This window comes from Vanellus vanellus (genome assembly GCF_965231255.1).
Source record: "Vanellus vanellus genome assembly, chromosome: 2".
In the NCBI taxonomy this organism is placed as follows: Eukaryota; Metazoa; Chordata; class Aves; order Charadriiformes; family Charadriidae; genus Vanellus; species Vanellus vanellus.
In genome coordinates, this window is record NC_138906.1 from 24,479,346 (window position 1) to 24,506,921 (window position 27,576).

The window sequence follows — 27,576 nt, forward strand, 5'->3', positions numbered from 1 at the left end:
ACTATGGATGCATGAATTCATGAGTGTGGTGTTAATTTCCTTGTCAGGGGTAAAGCATTTTTGATTCAGAGTTACTCTACTAAGTTTATGCTCTAAGGACCATCTGGGACTAAAGCATAAAGTGTTAATTTTTTTTTTAATTTTTTTTTTTTGGTCTGTGTGGATTTGGAAAAATTTGTAATCAATGAAGAAGGAGCGTAGTGCGGTAGGGGCTCTCGTTTCAGAGCAGGCTGTTTAGGCTGTGGAGTCCCATTGTCATAAGATAAGCACCACTTGCTTTGAAGACACTGAAAGTAAAGCAGAGGGTTGCAGGAATTAGCTGCATCTGTTAGTGCATTGGCAAGCTGAGAACAGGAGCCAGATTTCTGCATCTGTGGGGCTGAGCCAGTTGCCAATCCCAACAGGTTTCCTTTTTCACCCTGCTTGAGGTTGCACGTGTATGTATTTAGAAACAGTCATACCTGGAATGGCGCTTTGGGCCTGTCCGTGTTGAGGAACGCATTGCTACCTTCCTTCGGCCTGTGGGTGCTGGCCTGTCGGGGCATAAGCATAGCTACTCTCTTTCTTTCCAGAGACTGCTTTTCTGAAAACTTTTTTGGCCTCTTGTTGGTGTATGTCTCACTGCTGTAGTCCTCATCACTCACTGGAGTTCAGAGAGAATGCAAAGTTAGAACATGTGGTTACAGTCAACCTGTAGAACCGTAACCCCCAAAACGTGAACAGATGAACGAGCTCTCATTCCTTTTTCATAGGGACAGGAACAAGCTGTTATGTTTCCTAGGCTGGACGCTGCTCTTCCCTACCCCCAAACGACCGACCTGTTGTGTCTGCAGTGCTGCTGCCCTCAAACCCTTTCCCTGTTTTGTACGCGTGTCCCTTCCCTGTGAGCACCCATGCTAGGTGCTGCACAGCTGATCTTCTCAGTGCCTGGAGGAGGAAGGGGCCCTCTGCACCCAGAGTCCTTTGCTTTGCAGTTTGGCAAATCAGTGGGGCTTTTTTATGACTGCTGTGTAATCTTTAATTTCAGCAACCATTAATTTTTTTTTGCTGGTGGAAAAGGGTTGCATTCTTAAACCCCATAACTAACTGACCTACATTTGCTTTAAGGAAACTATTTACAGAATTTTACCAAAACTAGAAGTAGTGAAACAAACTTAATAGTCTTGTACAAAACAGAAGTAGGCACTGCCCACTGTTGCACATTGCATGACCTGCTTTGAACATTGACCAGAGAATAGTAGATGCCTTTTTCAGCCAGGAGCTGCTGATGGGTCCCTTGCTCTACAACCTTGCCGTTCTGGACTGTGGCAGTCTCATCAGCATTCTGGATGTTGGAGAGGCGTTGAGCTATCATGATGCAGGTATGACCTTCTCTGGCTTTATCCAGCGCTTGCTGGACAATCTGCGCAGTAAGCAAACCAAAAGGTGAATTAAAAATCAATGCAGCAGCTGTTTCCACCTGTGGTGCCCTAGTCTGTTATCCATTATGTTCTCTGTGATAGAGCAATGACAGAAGTGGCGTTTCTATGGCCTCGGAGGTGAAAAACTGGTACTGGTGACTGATTCGGATCTTGGGTTAGGGACAGGGGACAGAGAGTGCTTACTGGTGTGCGTGCATTCATATTTTCACTTTCCCCAGAAGTCAGGTCAAGCAGACTTCTCCAGGGTCGCAGCCTGGCCCTTTCCTTACTGCTGTAGGCAGGCGGGTCTTAGTTGGTCAGTTCTAGAAATTGTCCCTAACAAATTGGTCTGGTTCTTTTGATGAGCCACGCACTTTCTCTCTCACTTTCAGCAACATGGAAAACTGCTCCAAATTTCAATCCCACTCATTAAATAATTACAACTTAATCCCCTAAACAGTTCCATTATAAAATCATGGATAATTTTGCATTCTAGTTTGTTGGTGCTAAGTATGGTGTAGTTAGTGCCAACACTTAACCCCACCCTTTTATTTTAATACTCTGAAGGTTATAAATTCTTTAATGTCACCTGATGTTCTGGGCTCTGTGGCCACAAAGATGCCAAACACTGCAATAAAATTACTTTGAAAATTGATAATACTGAATTGTTTTGGGGTTTGAGGATGGCTGGTTTTTTTACATAATGAGAGCCTCCTGTTGGCATGACCAGCCAACTTGCAACTCCCCGTTCCCGTCTGCAAAGCCAAGGTACCTTTACACATTCTGTGTCCAGTGCAGAGGTAGCTTCATCTAACAGCAGGATTCGGGGCTGCTGTACAAGAGCTCGGGCAATAGCAATGAGTTGCTTCTGTCTGCCAGAGAGCTGCGTTCCTTTGCCTGCCATGTGTGTACTGTATTTCTAGATACAGAAAGTCAGCACAAGTATAAACCTGGATTTGGACCTAACCCTGTGGAGAGTGACATTTGAGCTGCATTTCTGCTGAGTGACGAGTCTGGGGCAGCCCCTTTCCCGGTCACCAGGGGAAGTGTTGGTGAGGAGCCAAGCAGCCAAGCTGAGAAACGCATTTCTGAGTGTATTTCACTGCAGAGCAAACCCTGTGATGCTGAGCAAGAGCAGTGTCATTTGTTTTGGGGTAGGAGACCAAGGTGCAGAGAAGGTGAGTGCAGGGTGCGAGAGGAAGGTTGTGACATTGCTGGGACTGAACCCAGGACTCAGCTTAGCACCAAGCAGCCTGAGCATTCAGTTCATCTTTCACCACCCTGGTTCTCTATAAGAAGAAAACTCAGCCCGAGAGACACTGTGAATAATTTAGGATGAATGAGAAGCCAGTCAGATTCAAAATCTCATCTACCCCACAGAATCTCCTAGATTGGAAAGACCTCTAAGATCATCTAGTCCAATCATTAACCTAACATGGACAAGCCCACCACTAAACCATGTCTCTGAGCACTATATCTACACAACCCTTAAATACCTTCAGGGATGGGGACCCCACCACTGCCCTGAGTAATGTGTTCCAATGCCTGATGACCCTATCAGTAAAGAAATTTTTCCTAGTATCCAATCTAAACTTCCCTTGGCACAGCTTGAAGCCATTTCCTCTTGTTCTATCCCTGCTACTTGACAGCACAGGTCGACTTCACCTCTCTGTATCTTCCATTCAAAGAGTTGTAGAGCCTGTACTGTATTTTAAAGCTGACACAAATTTCCTCAAGAAATTTGATTGCAGCTCTGTGCTTCTCCTGTTTGTTACCTGCTATGTGAATGAATATACATCTCTCATCTCAGGGATGAGGCTTTGCAGGGAAAATCCACCAGTCTCCTAAGCATGTGGGAATTTATTGACGAAGAAATATTTGTCCTAGCCTGTATTTGCCAAGCAGGTGTTAGCTTCAGCTGATCAGGTCAGACAGCAGGTACGAAGAGTCTTTGCATGCACTCACCTGCCAGCAGCTGCTCAGCGGGACATGAGCAGATCAACTTCTGAGATTTTTTTTTTTTTTTTTCCCCCCCCCATCATAATTATTCACAACCAATGTGGAAAACCTGAAGCTGGTTTTCCCTCCAAGGTGCTTTTTATTTTGCAGCAAAAAGATCCACCATACCAGAGACTCGGCTCGTCACATCAGATGCAACCAGGAGGTAATAATCGGTATACATAGGGAAAGGGAGAGAAGGAAGCAGGATCACCATCCTGTGCCTGTGGGTGCACTGGGACATTGGACTTTTGGAGCTCAGATCATCTTTTTGCTCTGTTTATACAGTGTCAGGCATGGGATAGAGCCCTAACCCAGGATTTGGATTCCTCAGTAGAACAGTCAACTAAAATATAGTAGGCTAAATGTTTCTGTCCTTACAAGAAAAATTGTATTTGTGTGGACATGAGACTAGGGACCCGTTTGTAAGGAATAACTTGACTTGTCAGCTGTTTTCTGTGTGGGCTAATGAGGTGAATCTGTCATGCTCAGAATGTAATAGAAGCAGTTAAATGATTAAGCACTGAATAAGTATTTTTTTGCTGTCTCAGAAAAAGATCTCTCACAGTTCAAGGCCGCTCTTTTGTTGAGAAGCATCAGGAGCGAAATACAAACTCTAGGGAGAAGCCAAAAGGTCACTCCAGCATCTCCATCTGTTCAAGGAGGGTATCTGTACTTCAGGCTGCAGTTCAGTTTGAGCTATGTTACTTAATCTGTTGTGTTTCTTATTTGTAGATTGTCTGTTTATTCTACTTACTGTGTAGAAGTAATGATGTAGAAGGAAAGGTCTGCTAAGTGCCTGGGTACAGTTAAGGTTTTGGAGGTTAGCTCTCGTGTTTGGAGCTGCAAGGCTTTTTCTTTTTCTTACTGACTTGAAGGCTGAAAGTCAAGTTTGCTTCCAAGTACCATTACAGTAAAAGTTGATGTTTCACAAGCCTAGAGGTTTTTTGTTACACATTAATATAAGAAGTTAAAGGAGGTTTAATTTTAAAAGAATATATGCATTGAAAAAAAAGGAACCTGTTTGTCTTTGCATGATAGGGTAATCAAGAAAAAATTCAAAATACGATCACAAATTATTCATAAAACAACAAAAAGTAACCTTGTTGAGTGCATTCTTATGCACTGAAATATTTTAAAGTTATCTCATAGTCAAGTTGTTTACAGCTGATTATCGTTATCTTATGCCAACTTCCTTGGAGACTACTTGTAAGAACAGTTACGTGATTGTTAGGCGATGACCTGACTATCTGTTTTTGGCAGACTATATTCATCAAAACAATTTTTTGTGGATCCCCAGTTTTTGGCAAAACTTAAAACATATGTGTTTTTATAGCAATTCAGCAAATGTTTCACTACCAACTTATCAAGCAAACCTGAAGGAAAACAAGTCCCAAGCATCAATTTTTAGCTCTCGGTAAAAATCTATACTCCTCTTCAAAAGAGGTGTTCTTCCTGGAAAAAACACCTATGGAGAAATGCCACCTTCACACACGAAAGATAAAAATAAACTCCTCTCAGTGAAAGGTAATGCAGAAACAACATAGCTAAAAGAGAGTAAATGTATTTCATGCCTTCCTCATGAGCAGCAGAATTAGTCATACACTTATCTAATGGAGTCAATTAGCTCCTGGTACAATTTACGAGCACGCGGCTTGGACTGGTACAGACACCACAGGGGGCTTCTGTGAAGGTAGTGGGATTCCACAGTGTACGAATCTTACGTGGGGGACAATACATGAGAAAGAATTGAGCTTCGGTCCCAGGTCTTAAGTGGCTTTCTAGACAAGGGATAATTTTTAATTACCTTTTCCCATAAAATGAGTACATTGGAACTAAATTATGAGCTAGAATGAGTATACCTTACAAAAGTGCTTTCCAAGATGCTTTAAATTTTGAGTTTTGATTTGCTGGATTCTTGACCAAGACTAAATGAATCATTGTTATTAGAAGATTTGCTGATCGTATTAATTAAATACATGTAAATCCCCTTAATATTTGGGGAGCATTAAGAAAGTTAAGGCATGAGCTTCAACTAGTTTTCAATCAAAATTGGGTGCCTGACATCATTAATCATTTTGGAAAACTTCTACCCACTATTTTTTCTTCTGTGGCAAAACAGGAAGATTTTCAAAGATATAAAATTAATAGGAATTAGATGCCAAGCTGCCATATGGGCCAGTAAAAACCGTATCTACATTTTTAAGAATGACCAGCAGTTTTGACTTTCTCCTTTAGGAATTTTGAAAGACTCCTGATGTTCAAAAAATGCTGAATATGCACCCTGGGAAAGATCATTTCTTTAAGGGTGAGCTCAAAATAGCACTAGTTGCTTTTCAACATGTGGACATCTGCTTACCCTGCAGTTCCAAATGCATTTGCAGGTGATGTAGGCTTGTTCAGTTTATCCCGACCGGGCTCCTGCAGTGATGACAGCTGCATGGCATCATCCTTGTGGCAGGTTACACAAGCCCACTGGAAAATAGCACAGGCCAGCAACAGGAGTTTAAAGCGTATGCTGCCTCTACTTCCCTGCTATAATCCACACTAATTGGATATATTTGACAGCAGCCTATCTACAAATGTTGCAACCACTCTTTCAACAGCATTGTAGACATACTTCTATTGCAGTTACTCTGTTTATCAGATTATGTTAAAAAAATTCCATATAATCTTGGTTTTCTGCTGATGAATATCTGTTCTCTGATACAGATTGCTTTTGAAGCGATAGAAAATATTTGAACTGTTGTTACTTTGACTCGGGAAAGAAAATTTGAGCTTATGTGTATGGACAAAGTTTGCAAGCGTCATACAGGTAAAAGAATGCTTCTCAAAAAAAAATATTAATGAAATATTCCTTTTTTAAATGAACATAAATTAACACCAATAAACTGAATCAAAATTTATCTCTGTCAGTGCATCATAAAATCTTTTATTCCAAACTCAGCTTTGATATAAAAATTGCAGATTATCTTTCCCTTCAAGCTAATGTTCTTGACATTTTAGGTATAATGTTCTAAAGGTAATGTTTAAAATGCTTTTTTTTTTTTTCAAAGTGTCCATGACATTGTTATTAGCTGTTGTAATTCTGCAAATGGAAGCCCTTATTAATTCTTATAATCATGAGCCCTTTCTTCTGAGGGAATCTGTTTTTTAACAAACCAAAAGTTGGTCTTTATTTCTATGTTTAAGTAAGATCCCTATAAAAATCAGTGGAATTTTCCTGATGAAGGAACCAGAAGGGTGGACCTGCACAGCAGCTTCTGGGTTTGTTCACTCTGCTATTTTATTGAAGTACTATTGCAGATCATGTGAAACCTCGTGAATTGTCACTTGCTTTGGTTCAACATAAGACAAAGCACAAAGATTTGTTCTATTGAAGTAATTTCTTTTTTGTAGAAATTCTAAAGTTCTTGGCTTTCCTCAGGTGTCAGTTAGTTGACATTTTGAATTGCAACTGTGTTATAATTTTAAAAATAATATTAATGAATGTATGAAGTAAAGACAATGCAAATTGTACATGCTCAAAATATTTAGAGTTAGAGCAATTTTTTCTTCTGTCCCAGTAGTCTCATTGGGTCTTGCAGACAGAGAGGAACCTGAAGCATACAGGAATGATGGTGTCTTAGATCAGCTGGAGGTTACTTTACTTTAAAATACTAAGGACTTGTGGGTTCCTTTGGATTATAGGATACTTTTCACGTTCTTGATCGCTACAAGTGAATGTACAATATGATCATGATTAATGTTTTTTCTGTTACAGAAATTCTGTAAAGAAAGCGTGTATCTTTGGATTTGCTTTTGCCTTCGTACAAGTCATTATGCACTTTACTCGCACTGGGTGTTTTAGGTTTGGTGCCTGTCTAGTGAGAAACAGACATATGTGGTTTAGAGAGGAGCTTTTGTAAGTATCTCTGTGTTAGGATCTTTTTTGTCCATGTGGGAGAGTGTTTGATTTTTCTATAGGTATTATGAAAACATGGATTATAGAACTGAAAAAAATCAATAAATACTTCTGTCTTCCATTCTTCACCTTTACGTTCCCCTTCCTTCTTTACACTATTACAAATCCAAAATAAGTGATGCTTTTAGACTGTGTTTAGATACCTACACAGAATTTCCCTTGTAATCAGGTTGCCCAGGGTAAAAGGAAGGCAACATGAAGACGAGCAAAGCAAAGCGATTCCTTACTTTCATGGCCAACAAGTTTTTTTTAACAACAGCGTCACATGGCTCAGCTGTAGGGAGCGTAGGTGGACAAGATTAAAAAGTAAGTGGAGCAAGTAATGAGTGAAACTGAGGTGAGGAAATTATAAACCCTGGGACAAGAGAGGTGGAGACCTGGAGAAAGGTTCAGCAAACACTTGATCTAGAAAATGCCCAGTCAGAGCTGAAAAAGCTTCTCCAAGTGTTTCCAGTGAGTTGTTGCCATTGTTCCCACCAGCTGGTGCCTTTCCAAACTTCTCTTTCCTCCCTCCCTTATCTCCAACAACTAACCGTCTTTTGCTTGTCTCCCTGCAGCTGAGATCCTTGTTCATATTTGTCAGTAGACATCTTGTCTCCCATGCACACCCCATGGTTGCTTTCAGCACTTGCCACACTCTTGTCGGGCAAAAAAATGCTGCTGAAGTTATAGCAGCTTCTTATCTCGATTACACCAACCCCATCTCAAATACCAGCATTACCCTCCCTTTCACTACGCATTCAAGTGAATCCCTTCTCCTTGTGTGTCTTCTCTCATACTGCCCTTTTCTTATCCCAGATTTCATGCCTCTTTCTCATCTCCTGTTTGCCTTTTGCCTTTGTCTCCTGAACTCAAGTATCTCAAGTATCTGTGCCTGGAAGACCAGGCCATTCAAAGGGCATGTGGAATGGCAAATCTCTCCATAATCCTCAGACTGCTTCACAACCAACACCTTCAATTTTAGAGATGAAGAAAATGAGCTGCATGTCCTACCACACGTCATGCTTACAAACAGAAAGAGAAATCAACACATCCATTTCTAATAAATCCAGACAAGTGGGCAGGGAAAGGAAGCTTAGAGTGCTATCCTCCTCCCTACAAACAGAGGATGGATTTTCTCAGTAAGGAAAAAAATAACAGAGTTTGCCTTAGGCAGCTCTTACCCTCCCCCAGCTTTATTAATGAATATCTGAAGCCCCTAATCTGCCCATAGAAGATTTTCCTGCCTTTGCCAAATCAACGTCAATCTATTTTTCTCCTTTTCATCTTTACAGAGTTTTTTTGTCTATTGTATTTGGTGCAACGGCACTAGGACAAAGCACTTCTTTCACTCCAGACTACGCCAACGCCAAAAAGTCTGCTACCCGTTTGCTCATGCTGTTTGAAAGAATACCCTCCATGGAGAGCTACAGCAAGGCAGGAGAGAAGCCTGTAAATAAGCACGGTGTTATGCACAGCATAGCATACTCCTCTAATTTATTTCAAGCCTGTTTTTCTTTTTGTTCCCCCACCCACATCATAGCTACTGAGAACAAGTGCTGTGCGAGCCCGTTCACATCTGACTCATCCAACCAAATTGGGGTTTAGCTTTGCTTTGTGTCTTCTCTTGCCAAAACCTCACCTGTGTCTTGGTGAAACGTCTTTTAAGAGCCAGTGGAAATAGGGTTAATGCAGCAGAGAGAATTTTTCAAGGCTTTCTTGCATGAAGCTACCTGAGCATGGATCTTGAACATATAACTAGGCCTCTAATGTTTAAGCAGACTTTTTTGAGGGATAACTTATGTGCAAGTTGTCCAGAATAGATTGTCATCAGTAACCAACAATGTATATGAACATCTGGGTGCATGTGACAGAACTTTCCAGACAACTATCACATATGTATTATAAACCTTGTGTTTACTATGTGTATATATGCATATACACACACACTAAGGGAAAATAGCTATGAAGCCTTATGAAATATCATACATTTGAGCTGTTACATTGATTGGTCATTTGCATATGTCTATATTTACATTTTATATGTGCTCATTCATATGAACTAGACTTCTTGTGTTTACATATACCCCTATTACGTATATCATATTACATTTTAGAGAAATTAATTAGAAAAGGTCTTTAAGTAGGATTGATTCTGTGCGCAGATCAAAAATAGTAGATTATTTTCATTAAGGACAAAAATGAAAAAAAAAAAAAAATCAGCAAAGAATTTGCCAAGAATCTGAACGAGGTCCTTGCAAAGCAGACAGAAGTCAGCCACCCAGAGTTATTGCTACTTTTGAAAATATAATTTTGTTTAACAGATGGTGTAAGAGAAGCTGTCAGAATTTGTGTTTATGGAACAGAATTTTAATTAAAATATGCCTGCAGAGTTGAATATTTAGGAGAGAATTTGGGTTTTCACAGTAGCTTCTCACTACATATTAATTCCAAATCTGATCCTTTGGAAAAACTCCCACTGATCTCTTTTATGAACGCTTTTCATAGTCTTTTATGATGTGTTACATTAGCCTAAAAAATTGACCTAACTCTACTGTTTCAATCACAAAATATTTGGTGGAAACATAACATTCAATCATGTGGCATTTAACTACCCAACCCGACCAGAGGTTAAAATCCTCAAAGGTTTGAGCATGAAAGGGGAAAAGTGACAAACTCTGGCCCCTGTTGGAAGCAGTGGTTGTGGAAAAAGCACTGTTGTTCAGCTGCTGGAGAGATTTTATGATCCACTCAGTGGAGAAATGGTAAGTGTAAGTTGCAGGTATATGACACATGCTTACTCTATTTTATTAATATAATTTATTTTCTTTTTTTTTTTCCTCTTAAATAATCTCATTATATGTTTCCTAGTGTAGCTACTCACTTTTGTCAATGTTTCTAATATAATTTTTTGGTAATATTTTGAAATTAAGGGCAGGAACAACACATGGATTTTCAGTATTGTCTATGCAACCATGGGGAAAGTAGAAGGAAAGTAAAGTTTCTGAATTTCGCATGCCATTTCAAGTTACTAGAACAAGATCCAATGGAGACGTTACTACATTGGCCTGACCACAGCGTACAGGTATCACTGAGGTTGAGTACACTACACTACACTACAGTAAGGATGAACTGTTGGATATTTAACAGCAGCACTGCTCAGGGTATCCACTGAACTTCGTTGCATCTTCACCCAGCATGTAAAAACTAAGAAAAGGGAAGATGAAAAAAACCTGACAAGCTCTTCTTGTATCTTGAAGCATCTGGAGGCTGCAGGTAGATCTCTCTGCATTCCTGGGACAATTTTGTTCTTGCCAAATAAAGTGATCTCGTATTTCATCTGTTTCTTCACTTACAACTATATTTCATCCATAGTCAGGGCTTCAGTTCGGAGGATTTGGATCCTTCCTCTAAAAGCCAGAGAAAAATGGGATGACCGGACTTCTCAAGCCCAGATATCCGCCTCCCGCCATAGTCCTGACTCTCCGTGAAAGGCAAAACATGTTATATGAGGGTTAAGATATTGAAATATTTAAATTATGTGCAAAACCAAACATAACTGCATGTAAATATCATCTGGCTTCCCTACAAAGACAAACACCATGTTTTCTGTATGTCTGTATTACTGATACGAATAGATTTACAGGCAGGTAAAGTGATATGTTGCTCTGCAGAGCCAATTTAAATATGCTTTGAGGCTGAGAAGCTTTATAGTTGTTTCACTAAGAACCTATATCAAATTTATTCTTCTGAGAAGCAAGAACTTGGCCAATTCTTTTGGATTTTTTCTTTGTTTTTCTAACATTCAACCTGGGGGCTCACAGAGGTGTCCCAGTTTAACTTCTGGTGCCTGCATTACTCACTCTTACCTTTTTTTACACTTTAAGTATCAGCTGAGGCTGAAAAGTATCCAGTGCAATCATTGTATGGTCTGGAAAGAGACACAGAAAACAGATACCAATTTTAATGAGCTCATACAATGATAGCACTGGATGCTTATTTCAAAGGAGCTTTGTGAGACCTTGTTTGTTAAATTCAAGTTGCATTGTAAGCCTCAGCTGAAAACTGTTGTAGAATTCATGGTAAATAAAAGATTAGTTAATTCCTTTGAATTCTTTTGACTGTTTGTCACACTTACACTGGGGGAAAAAATATTATTAGAGAATACCTGTTTACATGTGTCAGGGGACAACATTCTGCAGATGCCTTGTGACTTGACCTTACAAGTACTCATTGCTATGTAAATTTATACCAAAATGCCTAGCAGGCAAAACCGAGAGGATTTTCCTTTCTTCTTACTTTCGTGTGAAAAGGACTAAGAGTAAACACCCAAACCCATTTTCTAATCACCTTGAGGGCATAGAAATGCCTCTGACAAACTTTCCTAATATAGATCATGGAGAGAGGGACTAAGATTTGCTGCTCCCAGACTCCTCTGCACAACCGACTGTGGCATAATGGGAGGGCGGGAAAGGGCAGAAGAGAAGATCACACAGGTGCTGTGTTGCTTGGAGCGTGTCAAAAGCCAGTCCCCACAAAGCACAGTTTATCCGGAGACGGCACGTCTTGGGAAGTGGGAGAACTGTTCTCCCCAAAGTTATGAAATGAAGTAACACCCTCCCTCTTTGCTCCCACATTCACATTTTCCTTTGACGCAGATTCCCAGGCTCCTGCTTCCCTTCCCAGCTGAGAGGGGAAGGAATGAAAACCAGAGCAAGAGATTGCAGGGCACGGTCAGCTACTCTGCCACATTGATGTTTTTATGCATCCTTGTTATTGCTGTTTTCTACACAGCAGTATAGAAATATAGTATGTTCTGTTTTTTATACTAAGCCCACAGACAACTGCAAGGTGAGAGAAAGAGATGATATGCGACAGGTAGAAGAGAGGGGCTCTGAAAGGAAACAAGCTGGAAAGAAATGGAGAAAAGGCAAAAAAGCAGAGTGCTGGGAAAGAATAGGGAACATGAATGCAGACTTGGGACAGGCGTGAGGGACCCAAGACTTTTTAAATGCTTAGTATGCTTGGAATGCTAACTATTTAAGAATATAAATTAATAACTCACCTTTTTAATTTTCAGCTTCCTATTTGCTATGTTACCATTTTACCTGAACAATACAAGGCAGACTTGGACTTCTTTGAAGAGTATATTCTTGATCCATCGCCAATGTCCCTATCTATTAAGCAACACTGTGTAGTACAGCATAAAAACAGAGAAAAATGTCACTTAACCAACCTTTCCTGCAATTGCCAGTTCCATCTTATCTTTTTTTGCATGTCCAGCAAGCATCTTCATTTGAATCAGTCCTGTTATAGCAATAATTGGCACAACAATTAAAAGCAGAAGAGTCAGCTGCCAGCCATAGGGCAATGACAAAATAGTTCCAATCCCAACATTAACTACATTTTGGGCAATTATTGCCAGTCTGGAACCTGTAGCCTGGAAAAGACTGAGAGTATTGCAAATTACTCTATTTTATTTGAAAACTAGACAGGAAATATTTGTTACCTAGACAATTTGAGATTTATTCACCAGAGGATATCTGAAAGTGTTTAATTTGGTTTAAATATTCTGCAGAACTGAATGCTTTATCTTTTGAAAAACCATTCTATTGTACAGATCATTCCCTCAAGTTTTCTGTATCTTATCTAGTCTTCCTCCACTGTTTCCATTTATTCACTCAGGCTTACAGTCCTTGTTTTCAGGTTTTGCCCAAGAAAACACAACAGCATTTCATAAGTCTCATATTTTTCACACGTAGAACCATGACTTCAAACTTGCAAGGTCTCCCGAAACATGACATTTCCTAACTTGGAATCTAACATGACTATTTTTACTCCCTGACCCCTTTTAACTTTAAGCATGTGAACAAACACAGTGCTGCAATGAAAGCAATCCTCATTTTGATGCTTAAGCATTTTGTTAATATTTGTAACGTTTAACAGAGAAACACAATGTTGTCCAGACATCTAGGCAGGTTGGATAAATAACTAAGTAAATGGACTCCTTGGATGACTCACTTATACTGGTGATAACAGGGCTGAATATTAGGATGAGCTAGAAGAAAAGATATATAGATATAAAAAATTATATATTTTACCTACTATTATGGCACTAAATTTTTGTGTGACACCAAAATAAATACTATTTAATAAACAATGTTATATTGTTTTATTTAATAAATAATAACAGCTTCCAGATAACTGTGTGTGAAGGATTTCTACCTATTAAATCCAGTCTGCAACTTACTCCATGCTAAATCAGATATGAAAAATGCCAGGGCTTATTATTTACTCCCTTCACTTGCAAAGCATCATTAGCAAGGTTTGTAATTAATGCTCCAGTGCTAACTTTAGGATCATCAAACCAGCTGATCTCCTACAACATGAAATAGAGTTATTGTACTCTTAAAAATTTTAGTCTGCACATCACCTAATTAGGCTACATTAGAGAACTTAATCTCTTTGGGTTACAACGGGATGACACGCACGATATTGTGTTCTTTACATGTAACCATAAATACATAACAGTTAATAAAGATACGGGAACACAAAACTCAAACCTAAGCTCTGTTAACAATCTGTATATCCTTTTTGCAATAGCACAAACACCACCACATTCAACTCAAAGCATTCCATAATTCCATGATATTAAATGTAGCTTTATAAGAAATTTTTGCTTGTGAATTTAATGTGGTTTTGATGATCAGATGCTCACTAAATAGCAATACCAAGGAATCTGCCATTTAGGGACAATTACTTGGATGTATAACATGCATCTGCAAAGACTACTAACTGAACAATATACTTCCTCCTGTTAGAAAGCTAAAAATACATCTTAATTCTCTGTCAGTTACAAGTACTATGAAATCTGTAAGTCTGCTATGAAGTGTTGCAAAAGTCTGAGTGTTGCTGCAAAATTTCTGTGGTGTCTGAGAAGACATATGTAAAATGATGTGAGGTCCTGGGAGGTTACTCAAGACTACCTCTTCCTCATCTGGAACACACTATTTTCAGGGAAAAAAATCTGTCAATCATATACTTTAAAATCTCATTAACAATTCAGATTAATTGGTCAGGGAGATTAGTGACTCTAAAGCACTTATTTGAAAATTAAAACGTCTGAATCAAATACAAAATATTTGTATTATTTAAACCTAGGAAGTAAAAATAAAATATTCACTCTATTTTTCCTCCAGATTTGTGAAATATCAAAACCAAAAGACCATTATAATGAAACAATCTAAGTATTTGTGTTATTTTATGAATATATAATTCTTAGCAACAGTATGGCATTTTTGTGTAATAACCGTTCATAGGGTTACTGTAAGAGCTTTTATATTTCCTACCATTAATGTATAGATGCATAATCTTTAGACATCAGCAAACAGGCTACATTTTGATTTCTTGGGGTTTTATTGAGGGTGAGGGATTATTTTAAAGTGCAGTAAAGTACTGTATTCATAAATACAGCAAGAAAAAAAGATGTGAAACAAAGAGTTTCAATCTGGCTGTAGGCTCACATAGCCAGATGGCTACTTTGGTGTTACATGATATGGAGAACACACCACATGTGTTGGTGCTGATACACAAAACCCTCCCAGGTCCCACTGCTGTAGTGCCTGGTACTTGAGCATGATGCCAGGCGGACACTATTTTCACACCAGAGAACTCAATTTCCTCCTGGGCCAGTCAAAAAAGTCTCATGGGACATAATTTCCAAGGAGGTGACCTTTAAACCAGAAAGAAGGGGCATCTGGGCCCCCAGTGAAAGGGGTTAATGGAAGGTAAGCTGATGCGAGCCAGGTTGGCTCTGGGAACTTCTCAAGGAGGGAATGACCCTCTGAGGAGATCCGGTAAACTTCACTCAGCTGTATGGGCTGAAGAAGTGGTGGGATTATGCATGTTTGGAAACCTCCTCTTTGGTCCCACACTTGCCGATGTATCAGACTAGCGTCGCTGGGGTACACCACTGTCTGTAGTGAGTGAAAGACAAGGGAGCGATGTGTCTAGTCTCACGTTGCTCTGCTTTCTACTGCCTCAGGGGTCACACGCACCCCTACAGCTCAGTCAGATGAGAGTAAAATTTGATAGAAATTCAGGGAAGGATTGCATTTGTGCTGTGGATTGGTAATAAGATGCTGAATACCAATATTTCCTTGAAATACTTATGAATTAAAAAAAAAATAAATACTTGATAGGAAACCAACTGGTAAGGGTAGGACTGGCAGTAAAAGAGGGGCAAAAATACCTGTCTTAGTTTCAGCTGTGCTGAGCTACAAACTGGAAATGCTGGCAAGCCTGCAGAGCAGGTACCCGTGCAGGCTGTGCCTCCCAGGCAGGGCTGTGCCTCCAAGATAGGGCTTACTGGTTTGCACTGGTGCTTTACACACAGTGCCGCTGAGTCGGGATGCTGAGAAGCTCGCCACTGCACCGGCTCCGGGAAGCAGCTAATGCCAACCATCAAACGATGGTGATAAGGCTGGTTTTGCACACAGTTAGGATCCTTGCCGTCCTACTCACTGCTTAGCAACGAGAGACTGCTGTGCTTGGATTTCAGGCTGATCATTTCAGGTTTTCACTCTGCTGCTGAATGTACTTGTTCCTACCCCTGGCCCCTGCCATGGCTGTCTTTGGCCCTGTGCTGCTGCATAGGAGCAGCCTCCTGTTTAGTTCGTTCAGCCAGTCAGATATCCAGGTCCTATAACCTTCACTAGTAATTATTTATGGATCATAGCCTATACATGGAGTCAGCTGAACACGAAGGCAGATCTGAATTTCAGATTCAGCCTCTTAGAGTACAGCCTACTTTCTCTGGCCCTCAGTCCAAAGTGATAAACAGACTCCTATTGTTTGTTTTCTATATGTTAACAAAAAAACCAACAACCTGGTTATGTTGTATGGAGAGTTTGCTTTGTTACGGAAATAATTTTCCATTTAAATCTTCCATGCACTTATTTATCTCAACAGTGGATAAACGAACATTAAAGATGTAGTACCTTCAAGCCATCATCATGCTTTTATAAATGGTAAAGAAATCATAGTTCATGAAGCAAGAAAATCATATAGTTTTGGTTTCACCAACTTCATAGAGCAATAAAGATAATGCTCCCAAGTTTGGATAACACAAATATGTTTTATAAGGTTTGAAGTCTTCAAGGTCTCTAAATCTTTTAAAGAGATCTTTGAGGATGTTGTATATTATTTGTTGTTGCATTGTGTCTGTATATTTTGGATGTTGAGTAACTATCATTATGTGGTTTCTATTTTTTTTAAATGAAATTTAAGTCGCCCTAGTAAAAATGTATCTATAGTTTGCTCAAAGTAACTCCAGTTTACCTTGGTTTATACCTTGCTCCATAACAATAAAATTTACAATGCAATTATTTACATTTTCTAACATAGATTTGTTATAAATCCTGTCACACCTGAAAATATTTTTAGAAGTTTTCAGAGTAAATTAATGTTTTAGAAAGGACCTTAATTTTATTTTTCCCCCAATATATATCTTCTGCTCTTTGTCAGATTATTTTCCACGTTGGACTGATTTGGGGGACAACTGCTGAAAGATTGCAACTGCATAGCATGCTTCTCTTCCCTCAGGGATATTTCCTGTTATTCTTTGCATTAAAAGCTACACCAACATTACATTCTTTTCCCAAACAGTTCTGTGGAAGATAACACCTCATGTACGAGTACAAAAAATTTAAGATAGGCTATTTCAGTATCTTTCATAATATACACTACAGCCTGACTGGTTGCCAAAAATGCTCCAGTAAATGCAGATGTTGATGTGTTTTCATTTTTTCCCTTTTTCTTGCTTTCTGGTGAAACTGTAAAAAAACACAAGAAAACAAGACTGAGACCCTCATCCCAAAACAGTCAAAACATGAACCTGAGGTTCAGCTTCCAGGGCTGTATTTGTTTCTAAACTGATTTAGATTCCTGTAGCAGACAGATAAGATAATCTTTGTCCTCTACAACTCATGCAAGTAACATGGGCATATATTCTTTTTGGTATGGGATATGAGTGCCATATAGCATATGGGTACATAACCACACATAAACACATATATTTGTACTCGTACACTCAGTTTCTCTCTCCTGTACTGTCAAAACCATAATAAATACCCTGCACTGTATCAATATTAACATCTTTCCAGCAAAATAGTATGTTCTGACAGAAAATGTTAGAAAATTCCCACCACTACAAATAAAGTGTCACTCGCTTGAGAATATAACTTTGTTTTCTAACACCATAACTTCAGGTTTACAGAAATTGTCTCTATAATGAAAAGTCTGCTTAAAAACGTTACCTTGCACTGCTTTCATCACGTTGCTTTTGCATTGCACTGTGTTACATCATATTTTCTGAAGGGCTATGGCCGAGCACAGTTGGATCATCACAAGACAGCACAAGGATCATTTCAGGCCCGCACTGCTCATGCTGACATATTGCCGTCTCTAAAGGGAAAAGGGTGAAGCAGATTCAGAAAGGTCATGGGAGAACCTCTCCTCATTCTACATCAATGAGCTGATCTGCTTGAGGATGTGCAATTTTCATCACTGCTCTATGAGACATTGAGCAGACATTTTGCATTGTCCATAGCAAGGAGCTTTGTCCGTTCCTTACCTTTACAGTGCAAATTGAAAAAAAAAAAACCAAACCAAACGTATAATTTTATTGGTTTATCATAGAGATAATTAGGAAATAATGACAAAAGGTCAAGCATACAATGAAGATTTTTACTTCTTTGTTTTATATTCACCCCTATAATGTCTGAAATGATGACTGAAGATATGGGTTGCAAGATGCCATTGATAATTGCACATAAATTTCCAATAACAAAGTATTGCTATTAATTTATCCTAGAATAAAAGGATTCCATCAGGATAAATACAATACATTAACAGATGGAAGTGAGGGACGTGTATATTCTTTGTAATATGCTCCTTACCCCATATTCCATGTTGGGAAACCCAAGAATAACTGGTCTTTAAAAACCGTATTAAATGCAGAAATTCTTACTGTTACTCAGTACCCAATATTAATAACATAAAAGAAGGACAAGACCAATGAATGCTATATAAGCCCTCATTCCTTCCAACAATGACAATGTGAGCCTTTCCCTGAAAGGATTTGTCACAAATCCCACTTACCCTCTGTGGGACTACCCAGAAAAAGAAGTTGTGAATTTAAACCAATTTTTTGCATTTGATGGTATCGAATGTTAAAAGAATTGCTTCTTACTCATTGGTGATTATAATCTCTTGCAACTTTAGGTCATTAGCCACCTTAATTTTCAGGAATTTATTTGGTAATACAGACATTTTAGACAATAGATAGCAAAACACTTCGACAAAAATAGTCATTATTCTCTACTCAGGATGTTTTGAGTTATATGACTAATTACCTGGGATTTTTTTGCTCCATAATTTAATGAATTAACTTGCTACTTAGGCTATTCCCATACTCAAATAATTTTGTTTCATAATATTACTCAAATATCAAGTATCACAACAAAAAATTAATTTTAGCTTCAGGGGAAAAGACGGTTTCCATAGAACTCTTGTGTGATTTTGTCAATTTTTAAGTCTTTAATTAGGCACGTAGGCTGCTTTCACACATTTTGTTAAAAAGTTACTCTCTCTTGAGTGGGATCACGTTTCTTTCTTATCCCATTAGTTACACATGCAGGTAGGAATACAAAGACATTCAAAAGCTGAACAGCTTTTACATTAAGTTCATCGTGCTGTGTTCCGAACCTTTTTATGCTTTTCTGAGTAGATTGTCTTTTCTCTCCAGTCAGTATTGATCCCTCATGTGCTTCCTCTGAGACAGCTGGTGTGTTACCTTCTTCCTGTAACGGATCCTCAGTTCCTGATGCCTAAAATGAAACACAGTATGATGCTAAAAATTGTTTATGGCCATCCAGAGTGACCTTGACAGGCTAGAGAGATGGGCCTGTGCAAACTTACTGAAATTCAACAAGGCCAAGTGCAAGGTTCTGCACTGGAGTTGGGGCAATCCAACATGGATATGGCCTGGGCGATGAGTGGACTGAGAGCATCCCCGAAGTGAAGGACTTGGAGGTATTGGTGGACGAAAACCTGAATATGAGCTGGCAATGTGCACTCTCAGCCCAGAAAGCCAATTGTAGCCTGAGCTACATCAAAAGAAGCGCAGCCAGCAGGTGAAGGGGGATGATCCTGCCCCTCTACTCCACTCTCATGAGACCCCACCTGGAGTACTGTGTTCAGCTCTGGAGCCCCCAGCACAAGAAAGACATGGACCTGCTTGAGTGGGTCCAGAGGAGGACCACAAAGATGATCAGAGGGCTGGAGCAACTTCCCTGTGAGGACAGTCCGAAGACAGTTGGGGATGTTCAGCCGGGAGAAGAGAAGGCCCCCAGAAGACCTTATGGTGGCCTTCCAGTACCTAAAGGGGGCCTACAGGATAGCTGGGGAGGGACTCCGTATCAGGGAGTGTAGTGATGGGATGAGGGGTATTGGTTGTAAACTGGAAGAGAGGAGATTTAGATTAGATATAAGGAAGAAATTCTTTTCTCTGAGGGCGGTGACACACTGGCACAGGTTGCCCAGAGAAGTTGTGGATGCTCCAACCCTGGAAGTGTTCAAGGCCAGGTTGGATGTGGCTTTGAGAAACTTGGTTTAGTGGGAGGTGTCCCTGCCCATGTCAGGGGGGCTGGAACTAGATGATCTTTAAGGTCCCTTCCAACCCAAACCATTCTATGGTTCTATGATTCTCTACTTTCCTGTACTTTCAAATGATGAACGATTCTAAATAAAAGACATATATCAATTTTAAATAAAAGACAATAAAAACCAACAACAATTCCTATTAAGTAAATGAAAGTTTGGTAAGAATTCAGTAATTTTACAAAGCCCAATCAAGTATTGAAGTTTCATTAAGTCCTCTCTATACTCAGTGAAAAACTTGCCAATACGTTAATACTTATTGGAGGGGGGAGTTTGTTTTAGCACAGAGATTTTTCTTCTCATTTTTTTGTTGGGTTAAACTGTTCTGAAAACATACAGGAGAGTTAATAAGTTAACTGAAGAGGTCCACCAGAAAACCTCTTTAAAATGAATCAGAAAGTCAACAAGAGGGACTTTCAAAATGAGGGAGCCATGAAGAATAGGAGCAAGACTTCCTGCTGCTTCAAAGTTAAGGACTGAGAGAAACTGCTTGAGAAGTTCAGGAGGTAGCTTGAGAGATAATAAAAATATTCAAGATAGACTATGTCTGAATGACAAAACTTCAGGAGCCTGAGTCAGCAAGATACTGGTGATTTGCAAAAGTTCTTGCATAAAAGAGTTTGAGTTTTCACAATGAGGGTGGGAGACACTGGAGCAGGTGACTTGAGGAGGGTGTGGAGTCTCCATCCTTGGAGGTATTCCAAACTGAACAGGACATGGCCTTGAGCAACCTACTCTGACCTCAGATTCCTCCCTGCGTTCAGTGGTGGTTGGACTAGATGAGCCACTGAGGTCCCCTCCAACCTGAGCTATTATGTAATTCTATGATTTGGAAAAGTAGTCTGAGAAGTGATCAGCTCCAGAACTTCATTTTTTGCCACAATCTTCATTTTTACCTTCTCACACACTTTATTTTTAATGTCGTACTTGTAAAGAAACTTTCTTGGTTAGAATTCTTGTAACTCCCAACTTTGAATTAAACTTGCATATTTTAATATGAAGTTCTCTTTATGTGAAGTTTAGCGCTCTTCAGGGAAGCTTTTTTCCCCCTAGAGTTTCTCTATGGAGAATACATTGCAAAACTGGAGGCACCTTTGGGAGCAATTAAATTCAGTTAGGTCAATAACACAATATGACAAAAGCTATGAAACAATTTTCATGAGAAAGCTACCTGCATATTAACAAGCTTGTAGTAAATTCCATTCTGTTCTATTGATTCATTATGAGTCCTTTGTTCTGTGATGACACCATTTTCAAGTGCAGCTATGACATCTGCATTTTGAACCATTGAGAAATGGCGAGCAATAACAAGTGTAGTGTGTCCCTTCCGGACCTGGAAACAGTTTAACAATGGCTCCATGTCAGTATTGTCAGGTACAGATAATATTTACCATCTTCATACTAGAGTTGAACAAAATATTTTAACTGAAAAATTTTCCTTGGAAAAGATGTTCTAGTAAAAATCAAAATTATCAACTGAGAAATTTTTAATTTCACAATATTTTTCCATTCCTCCAAGGTAAACTAAAGCAAAAATGTAACGTAAATGAAATACTGCAAAACATACTTTATTAGCAAACATAAATTAATGTACTCTGTTTTTTTCATGTCAATCTATTTCTTTCTAAACACAAATATCTAAAGGTTTGGTTTTTTTTTTGAAATTGCCCCTTCAATATCTTCCCCGGTTATGTATCCAGTTTCCACTGAAAAAAGACTATCTACCACTAAGCATGCCAGTCACAATTCTCTTTCAGAGCACTTCACAAATGTTAAAAATTAATCACTTCGAAATTTTACTCACTCTAAATTTCTCATTTGACTTAGCCGAAAATATTTATCTAAAATCATACTTAAATTCATACTTCAATTATTCACATTGTTTTTCCATATTTTTAATTACTTACAAATAATAAAATAAATCCTAGAAGTACGTAGTTTGACACAAATATGTATTTACAAGCACATTGTTAACTGTGCACTGGGATAAACTGATACTAGTATCTAGCGACCCAAAAAGTGAATGAATCCAAGGTTTATATAATTCAGTTTAAAAATCTTAACATTTTGAACTGCTAGAATAATGGCTTAATAAGTGTTTTACAATTAAGAAATAAAAGAGAAAACTGTAATGTGTGGAATATTGTAAATGAATTTCCAGCTAAACATGATATCTTAATATTGTTACATGATTTTAAGAACTGGAAATAACAGCCATTCAAGGCATCCCATAAAAAATAGTATGCATTTTCTTAATGGCCCATCCACATAAACAGCAAACAGACATTCAGCAGAGGTTTGGTAAAGCCTGCAGGGAAAAGTGGTCTACTCTAGATCTGATGGACACCTTCTACAGAGGTACATGCTCAGCACAGTGAGGAAGAGAAAAAATAGGCAAGAGGAGGACAAATGAATGCTTGGCACACAGCAGCTTAGCTTCGTCTTGCTTAACATCAGCAATCAGAGCTAGTCTAGTCTGAGCAAGTCTTTCTGGCATGCTCAGGGAGATTCATCTCACCATACAATGTATATTAAAGACAGGTGGGGGAGGTGAGAGGCCAAGTAACTTGTTTAAACTAGCTGCTTAAGTTTTATATTGCAGAAGTTACTTGGGATCCCACCAAATATGTCTCAATCAGCAGTTGTCTGCCCTCCTGTCTCTGGGATTCACTTTACAGGGCATGGGTTGGGGGAAAGATCCTTGCGTGTGCCAGCTAGCGTAGCTTCACAGAGTAGTGTGGATTGTCAGGAATTAGGACTAGTGGACAAAGAGTCTAACTCTTGCTGAAATTAGTGGCAATTAGGCATCCGAGTAAATATTGTAGGCTAAAATATCTTTGAAAATGAGAACATAGATTTTGTTGTATGAGTCTTCCAGACACAACCCTGCACAGTGGGTAAAGTACTTCTCTTGAGGCAGAATACCATAAGGTGGAAAAATGCATAAAGCATTTTTAATAATAATAATAATAAAGATATTGTCCATAGATAAATTGTGATCATTGCTGAAAATGCTTATGCAATGGTGGGAATTTGTGTTCAGCCAGAGCATGAGCATAGATGCATAGTGAGAGAGAGAAACACAGGGAGAGGAAAAACAACAAAAATGATTGATTCAGCCGGAGGAATAGGTGGAACTATTTTGTAACTGGTTCATACACTTGCTTAGAGCAGACAACAAGAAATACAGGATTGGCTATTTTTTTTCAATTCAATTGTCCATGTGGTTTATAAGTTGTGTCTAGACAGCTGCAACATGTAGCAGCTGCTCTTGAAGACGCCCCCGAGTTGGTTTGAATTACTTTGCTTTGCTGTGTTCTTTGAATAAGAACACAGCCCACATGGATCCCCCAAACTGCTTGGGAATATTTAGCTCTTAGCTCATGTTGAGCTCTCCACTGCTCTAAAGACTAAAGCTTGTTTGGGAAAGCCTGCTGCAGTTCAGTCCTACCCATAATGTCATTAACTGAATTCCCTGGTCACTTACAAAAATACTTCACCCTTGATCAGTACTGACCTTGTCCAGTGCTGCCCGCACAGCTGGTTCACTCTCAGTATCCAAAGCTGACGTTGCCTCATCAAGCAGAAGAATTTTAGGATTGCGAACCAGAGCTCGGGCAATTGCAATTCTTTGCTTCCGGCCTCCACTCAACTGGGCCCCTCTTTCTCCAACCACGGTTTCAAACTTCTACAAGACAACCACACATGTTTCCAAAACATTCTGTGGCACAATCCTTTCACCAAAGAAAGGCATCATAAAGAAAAAGCACATCAGTGTTTGGAACCCCAGCAGAATGTTCTCCTTCCTCTAAAACACTACAGTAGTAGTGTAGGTGTTGGATATGCTGCCAGTTTCTCAGAGAAATACTTTTATCAGACTTACAGTATGGACAATTTGGCAGCTCAGCATACTGCTATAACATTTTTACCGGGTTAAAATGAATGTTATGACAATTAGAGTTTTTAATTATATTTGTGACTTATAAGGACCTCCAACCTTTTATCTTTCAGTGGAAATTTCTTGTAGTTACATTTTATTTTAAAGGGTGGAATCTTAATTTTTTTAACTAACCAGTTCTGGCTAAAACATTTTATCAGTTCTAGATAAAAGCAAAGGTTTCCATTATTTCTAGGACTTCTTTTTTTTTTTTTTTTTTAATTATAACAACTGTTTTTCTCTAAGGCAATCAGGTTATCTTAAAAGGAATCTGTATCACCTCATGCAAAATACATTAATATCTGGCCTAGCAGGATAATTGAATTAAACATTTTGGAATTCCAAATTATCTTTAACGTGGTTCAGTTTATAGCCAGCATTGGATGCACTGTTAATTTGAGGTTCCTGTACAGAACAACACGTCAAGAAAAGTGAAAAAACCTATTGTTTAGATTTCTAATGACATTTTAGCGTGATACAGAGCTGTGAAATCTTAGATGTTAATGTCACCATATAAAGAGGCATAGCAGGTCTCATCACAAAGTAGCTGCAACTACTCTTAGAAGCAGCAGCATGAAGGTGCCAGCCCAGGTCACTGGCAGACCTGCTGTTAGGGGTGAGTAAAAAATGCAAATGCTCAGGGCCTTAAGTCTTCACTGGCATAAATTAAGGAATAGAGGAAATAATCCAAAACATCAGCAAAAGGAAGGAGTAACCTCCACATTCACATCCAGCCATTGCACACTAACAGTAATTTGTGTTCGTGATTACAGTCCTTCCTTTAGGCCGAGAGGAGATGGCCTCAGGTTGCACTAGCGGAGGCTTAGATTGGATATTAGGAAAAATTTCTTCACTGTAAGGGTTATCAAGCATCGGAACAGGCTGCCCAGGGAAGTGGTTCAGTCACCATCCCTGGAGGTATTTAAAAGACACATAAATGTGGTGCTGAGGGACATGGTTTGGTGGTGGACTTGGCAGTTGTCGGTTAACATTGGACTCAATGATCTTAAAGGTCTTTTCCAACCTAAATGATTCTGCGATTCTATTCTGTGATTCTATGATTCTGTATTTTATATACACTATTTAGATAACTATTTAATATTTATAAACTATACAAATATTTAGTATTGTTTGATATAGGACTTGAAAGTAGAAGTTACATTGCCAAATCAGTACAGATGTAGTCCCTGTAAAGGCATTCCTTTAAATTATTGATAGCTGAAAAGCAATAATTGCCAATAAAGTGAGCACAGTTACAGAATATTAGAATCCTCTCTCAGTTGTTGCATTGGGTTTTTTTTAAGAATGAAGATTGAAATATATTTATTCAGGCAAGCTTTAAAATAATTTCTTTTTCTTCTTTAACCTGGTCTTCTGAACTATCAGGTGAAACAACTGGCAGAAATATGCATCTTCCTCATTTATTGTCTCACAGTTCAGTAATTAGATGCCTGATCTGTAGCCAAAATTGTGTTAGGTAGAATTTTTAAATGTTATGATACTGTACACATAGCTGTTAATCTTAATTCAGAAAAGAGGTCAGGTGTTCAACACTTTTGGATGACAGACATGGCAAAGATGCTCACATTGTCTATAATGCTAAAGATTGCATAGGCAGCTCCTCTTGTATTGGCAAATGCCTCCATACCTGGTGCAGTCCGTCCAACGCTAAAAGCTCAAAGTAATATAGAAAAAAAGACCTAAAGACAAAGAAAAAACCACACCACAAAATACATAGCTAGGAATTCCTAACTCTAATTAGATGGCTTTATTTATCTGACAATATTAGCTATCATTGCTTGAAGTAGTTTCTTGCATCCTGTGAGCTATGAGGAAGCCTAGAATCAAAGCAGCAATTAAACAGGTGGCAATCATTTAAACAAAAGGAAAACATTGATAGGAAAGAAGAAATCAAATTTCTTTTTTCCATAACTGGACCATAAGAAGGATATTGTGAGGTGGTGATGGCTGGGATCCTTCTTTAGAGTGACAATACAGAACAGAAGGACATTTCTAAATCCACCTGAACAAAAATTAACCAACAGTTACTTTTGTGATTAAACATAGAAAAAGATCTCTTTTTTTCTTTCTATAACATGAAAACAAGGGTAATTCAACCCAAAAGGTAAAGGTATCCACTTCATTGTAATACTGGCAAGAACAGAACCAAATGTTTGAGAAAACTGGAAACTTGTGTGAAACTAAAATTGTTTGTCACAGCAGAAGCAGACTCTAATTAATTTTTTCAGCCTTGGCTCTGACTTTTTTTTGTGTTTGGTTTTTTTTTTTTTTTTCTGAACATACGCAACTCTGCCACTCATTTCAGATGTTTGGAATAAAGACTCGTTTGCATTTTATTCTAATCACATCTAAGTATTAAATCAAGCTTACATTACAATGTAAATTGCTGGTGGCCCAGAGGAGGTGACAGTGAGCATGGACTGCTGCAAGAATCAGCGATAACCCCTGCTCTGCAGTCACGTGCCCCTTGCCAGATGAGGCAGAAGCCTGGCCGCAGGCGCTCCTGCTTTCCCTGCTCCACCAGTCGCTTTCACTGAGGACACGAGAGCAAAGCTGCTTCCCAGCTTCTTTCTGCAGCGTGTTGGCAATACAAACTCACCTGCCTGCCTTTGCCCTGGATAAAATGGACTTGGATGCTTGGTCATAAGTGGGAATGGTTAAATAGGCTGCTCCTCAAAGACCCTTAGGTATTAGCTAGAGACCTTAGAACCTGAGCATAACAGAGAGGATGGCTTCAAGAGCTGCTGACCCGTCACTGGCGTAAACTCGTTAGCAGGCACGCTGCAACAGGGATCAAACCTTCAACCACACTGCCATACTCCAAAACATCCAACAAAAGGTACAACCTGCTCTCAGTGTAGATAAAGACCGTAGGTAAATGAACTGTGTAATGCTGGTTATCTTTATATAAAAGATCCAAAAGATAGCAAGAATGATCTTCCATAGTAGAATACAAATAAATACACGTGCATGACCTTGGTTTGTGACCTTAGTGCTATACTTGTCTTTTTTTTTTTCCAAGCGCCTGCCTTTTTTCTTACCACTCTCACGGGATTTATGAGGCCTGTAAGACCATATGCTCTTTGCAAAACGGACTTCATCACAGCACGTTTTATGATGCTTTTTGAAATGAATAAAAAAGAAAAGAAAAAATTCAGCAGCAAAGATATAAAAAAGCTTTAAACCTCTTTTATTCTCACCTTTCAATTTCTTTTCTCTGTCCTCCAAATGCTACCACAGTTGAAACTGCTGCCAGAATTTCCTCTGCAGCAGCTCCAGCCCTTGCATAGGCAGTTAGCTCTTTGTTAGTGAATGCAGAAATTATCTGTGCAGAAGCAAAATATTTTAACACTCCCATTCAATCCATACCAGAACGAGCTCAAGCTTTTTTCTGGTGTCTATGAATTCTTAATTTATTGTACTGAATCGCCTATCTGCCTTGTTTTATGTATAAAGACTTACAAAAGATTCCACATTTAACTTACAAGGCAGAAACTTCATGAAGGGCATCACGACAATGCTGGCATTGCATAAAATATATTAACTAGAAAAATGCA

At 38.9% G+C, this 27,576-nt stretch overlaps 1 protein-coding gene across 1 annotated transcript; it reads right to left on the bottom strand.

Annotated features, from left to right (window-relative positions):
• Positions 1-455: 455 nt before the first annotated feature.
• Positions 456-27,529, bottom strand: LOC309669174 (ATP-dependent translocase ABCB1-like; the record flags this gene model as incomplete). The annotated part of the gene is made up of 9 exons (XM_082479777.1): positions 456-643; positions 1,246-1,402; positions 2,173-2,319; positions 18,987-19,229; positions 21,233-21,394; positions 23,579-23,749; positions 25,585-25,666; positions 27,220-27,344; positions 27,482-27,529. The coding sequence occupies 9 exons, from the start codon at positions 27,527-27,529 to the stop codon at positions 456-458; spliced, it is 1,323 nt and encodes a 440-aa protein (XP_082335903.1).
• Positions 27,530-27,576: the final 47 nt, after the last annotated feature.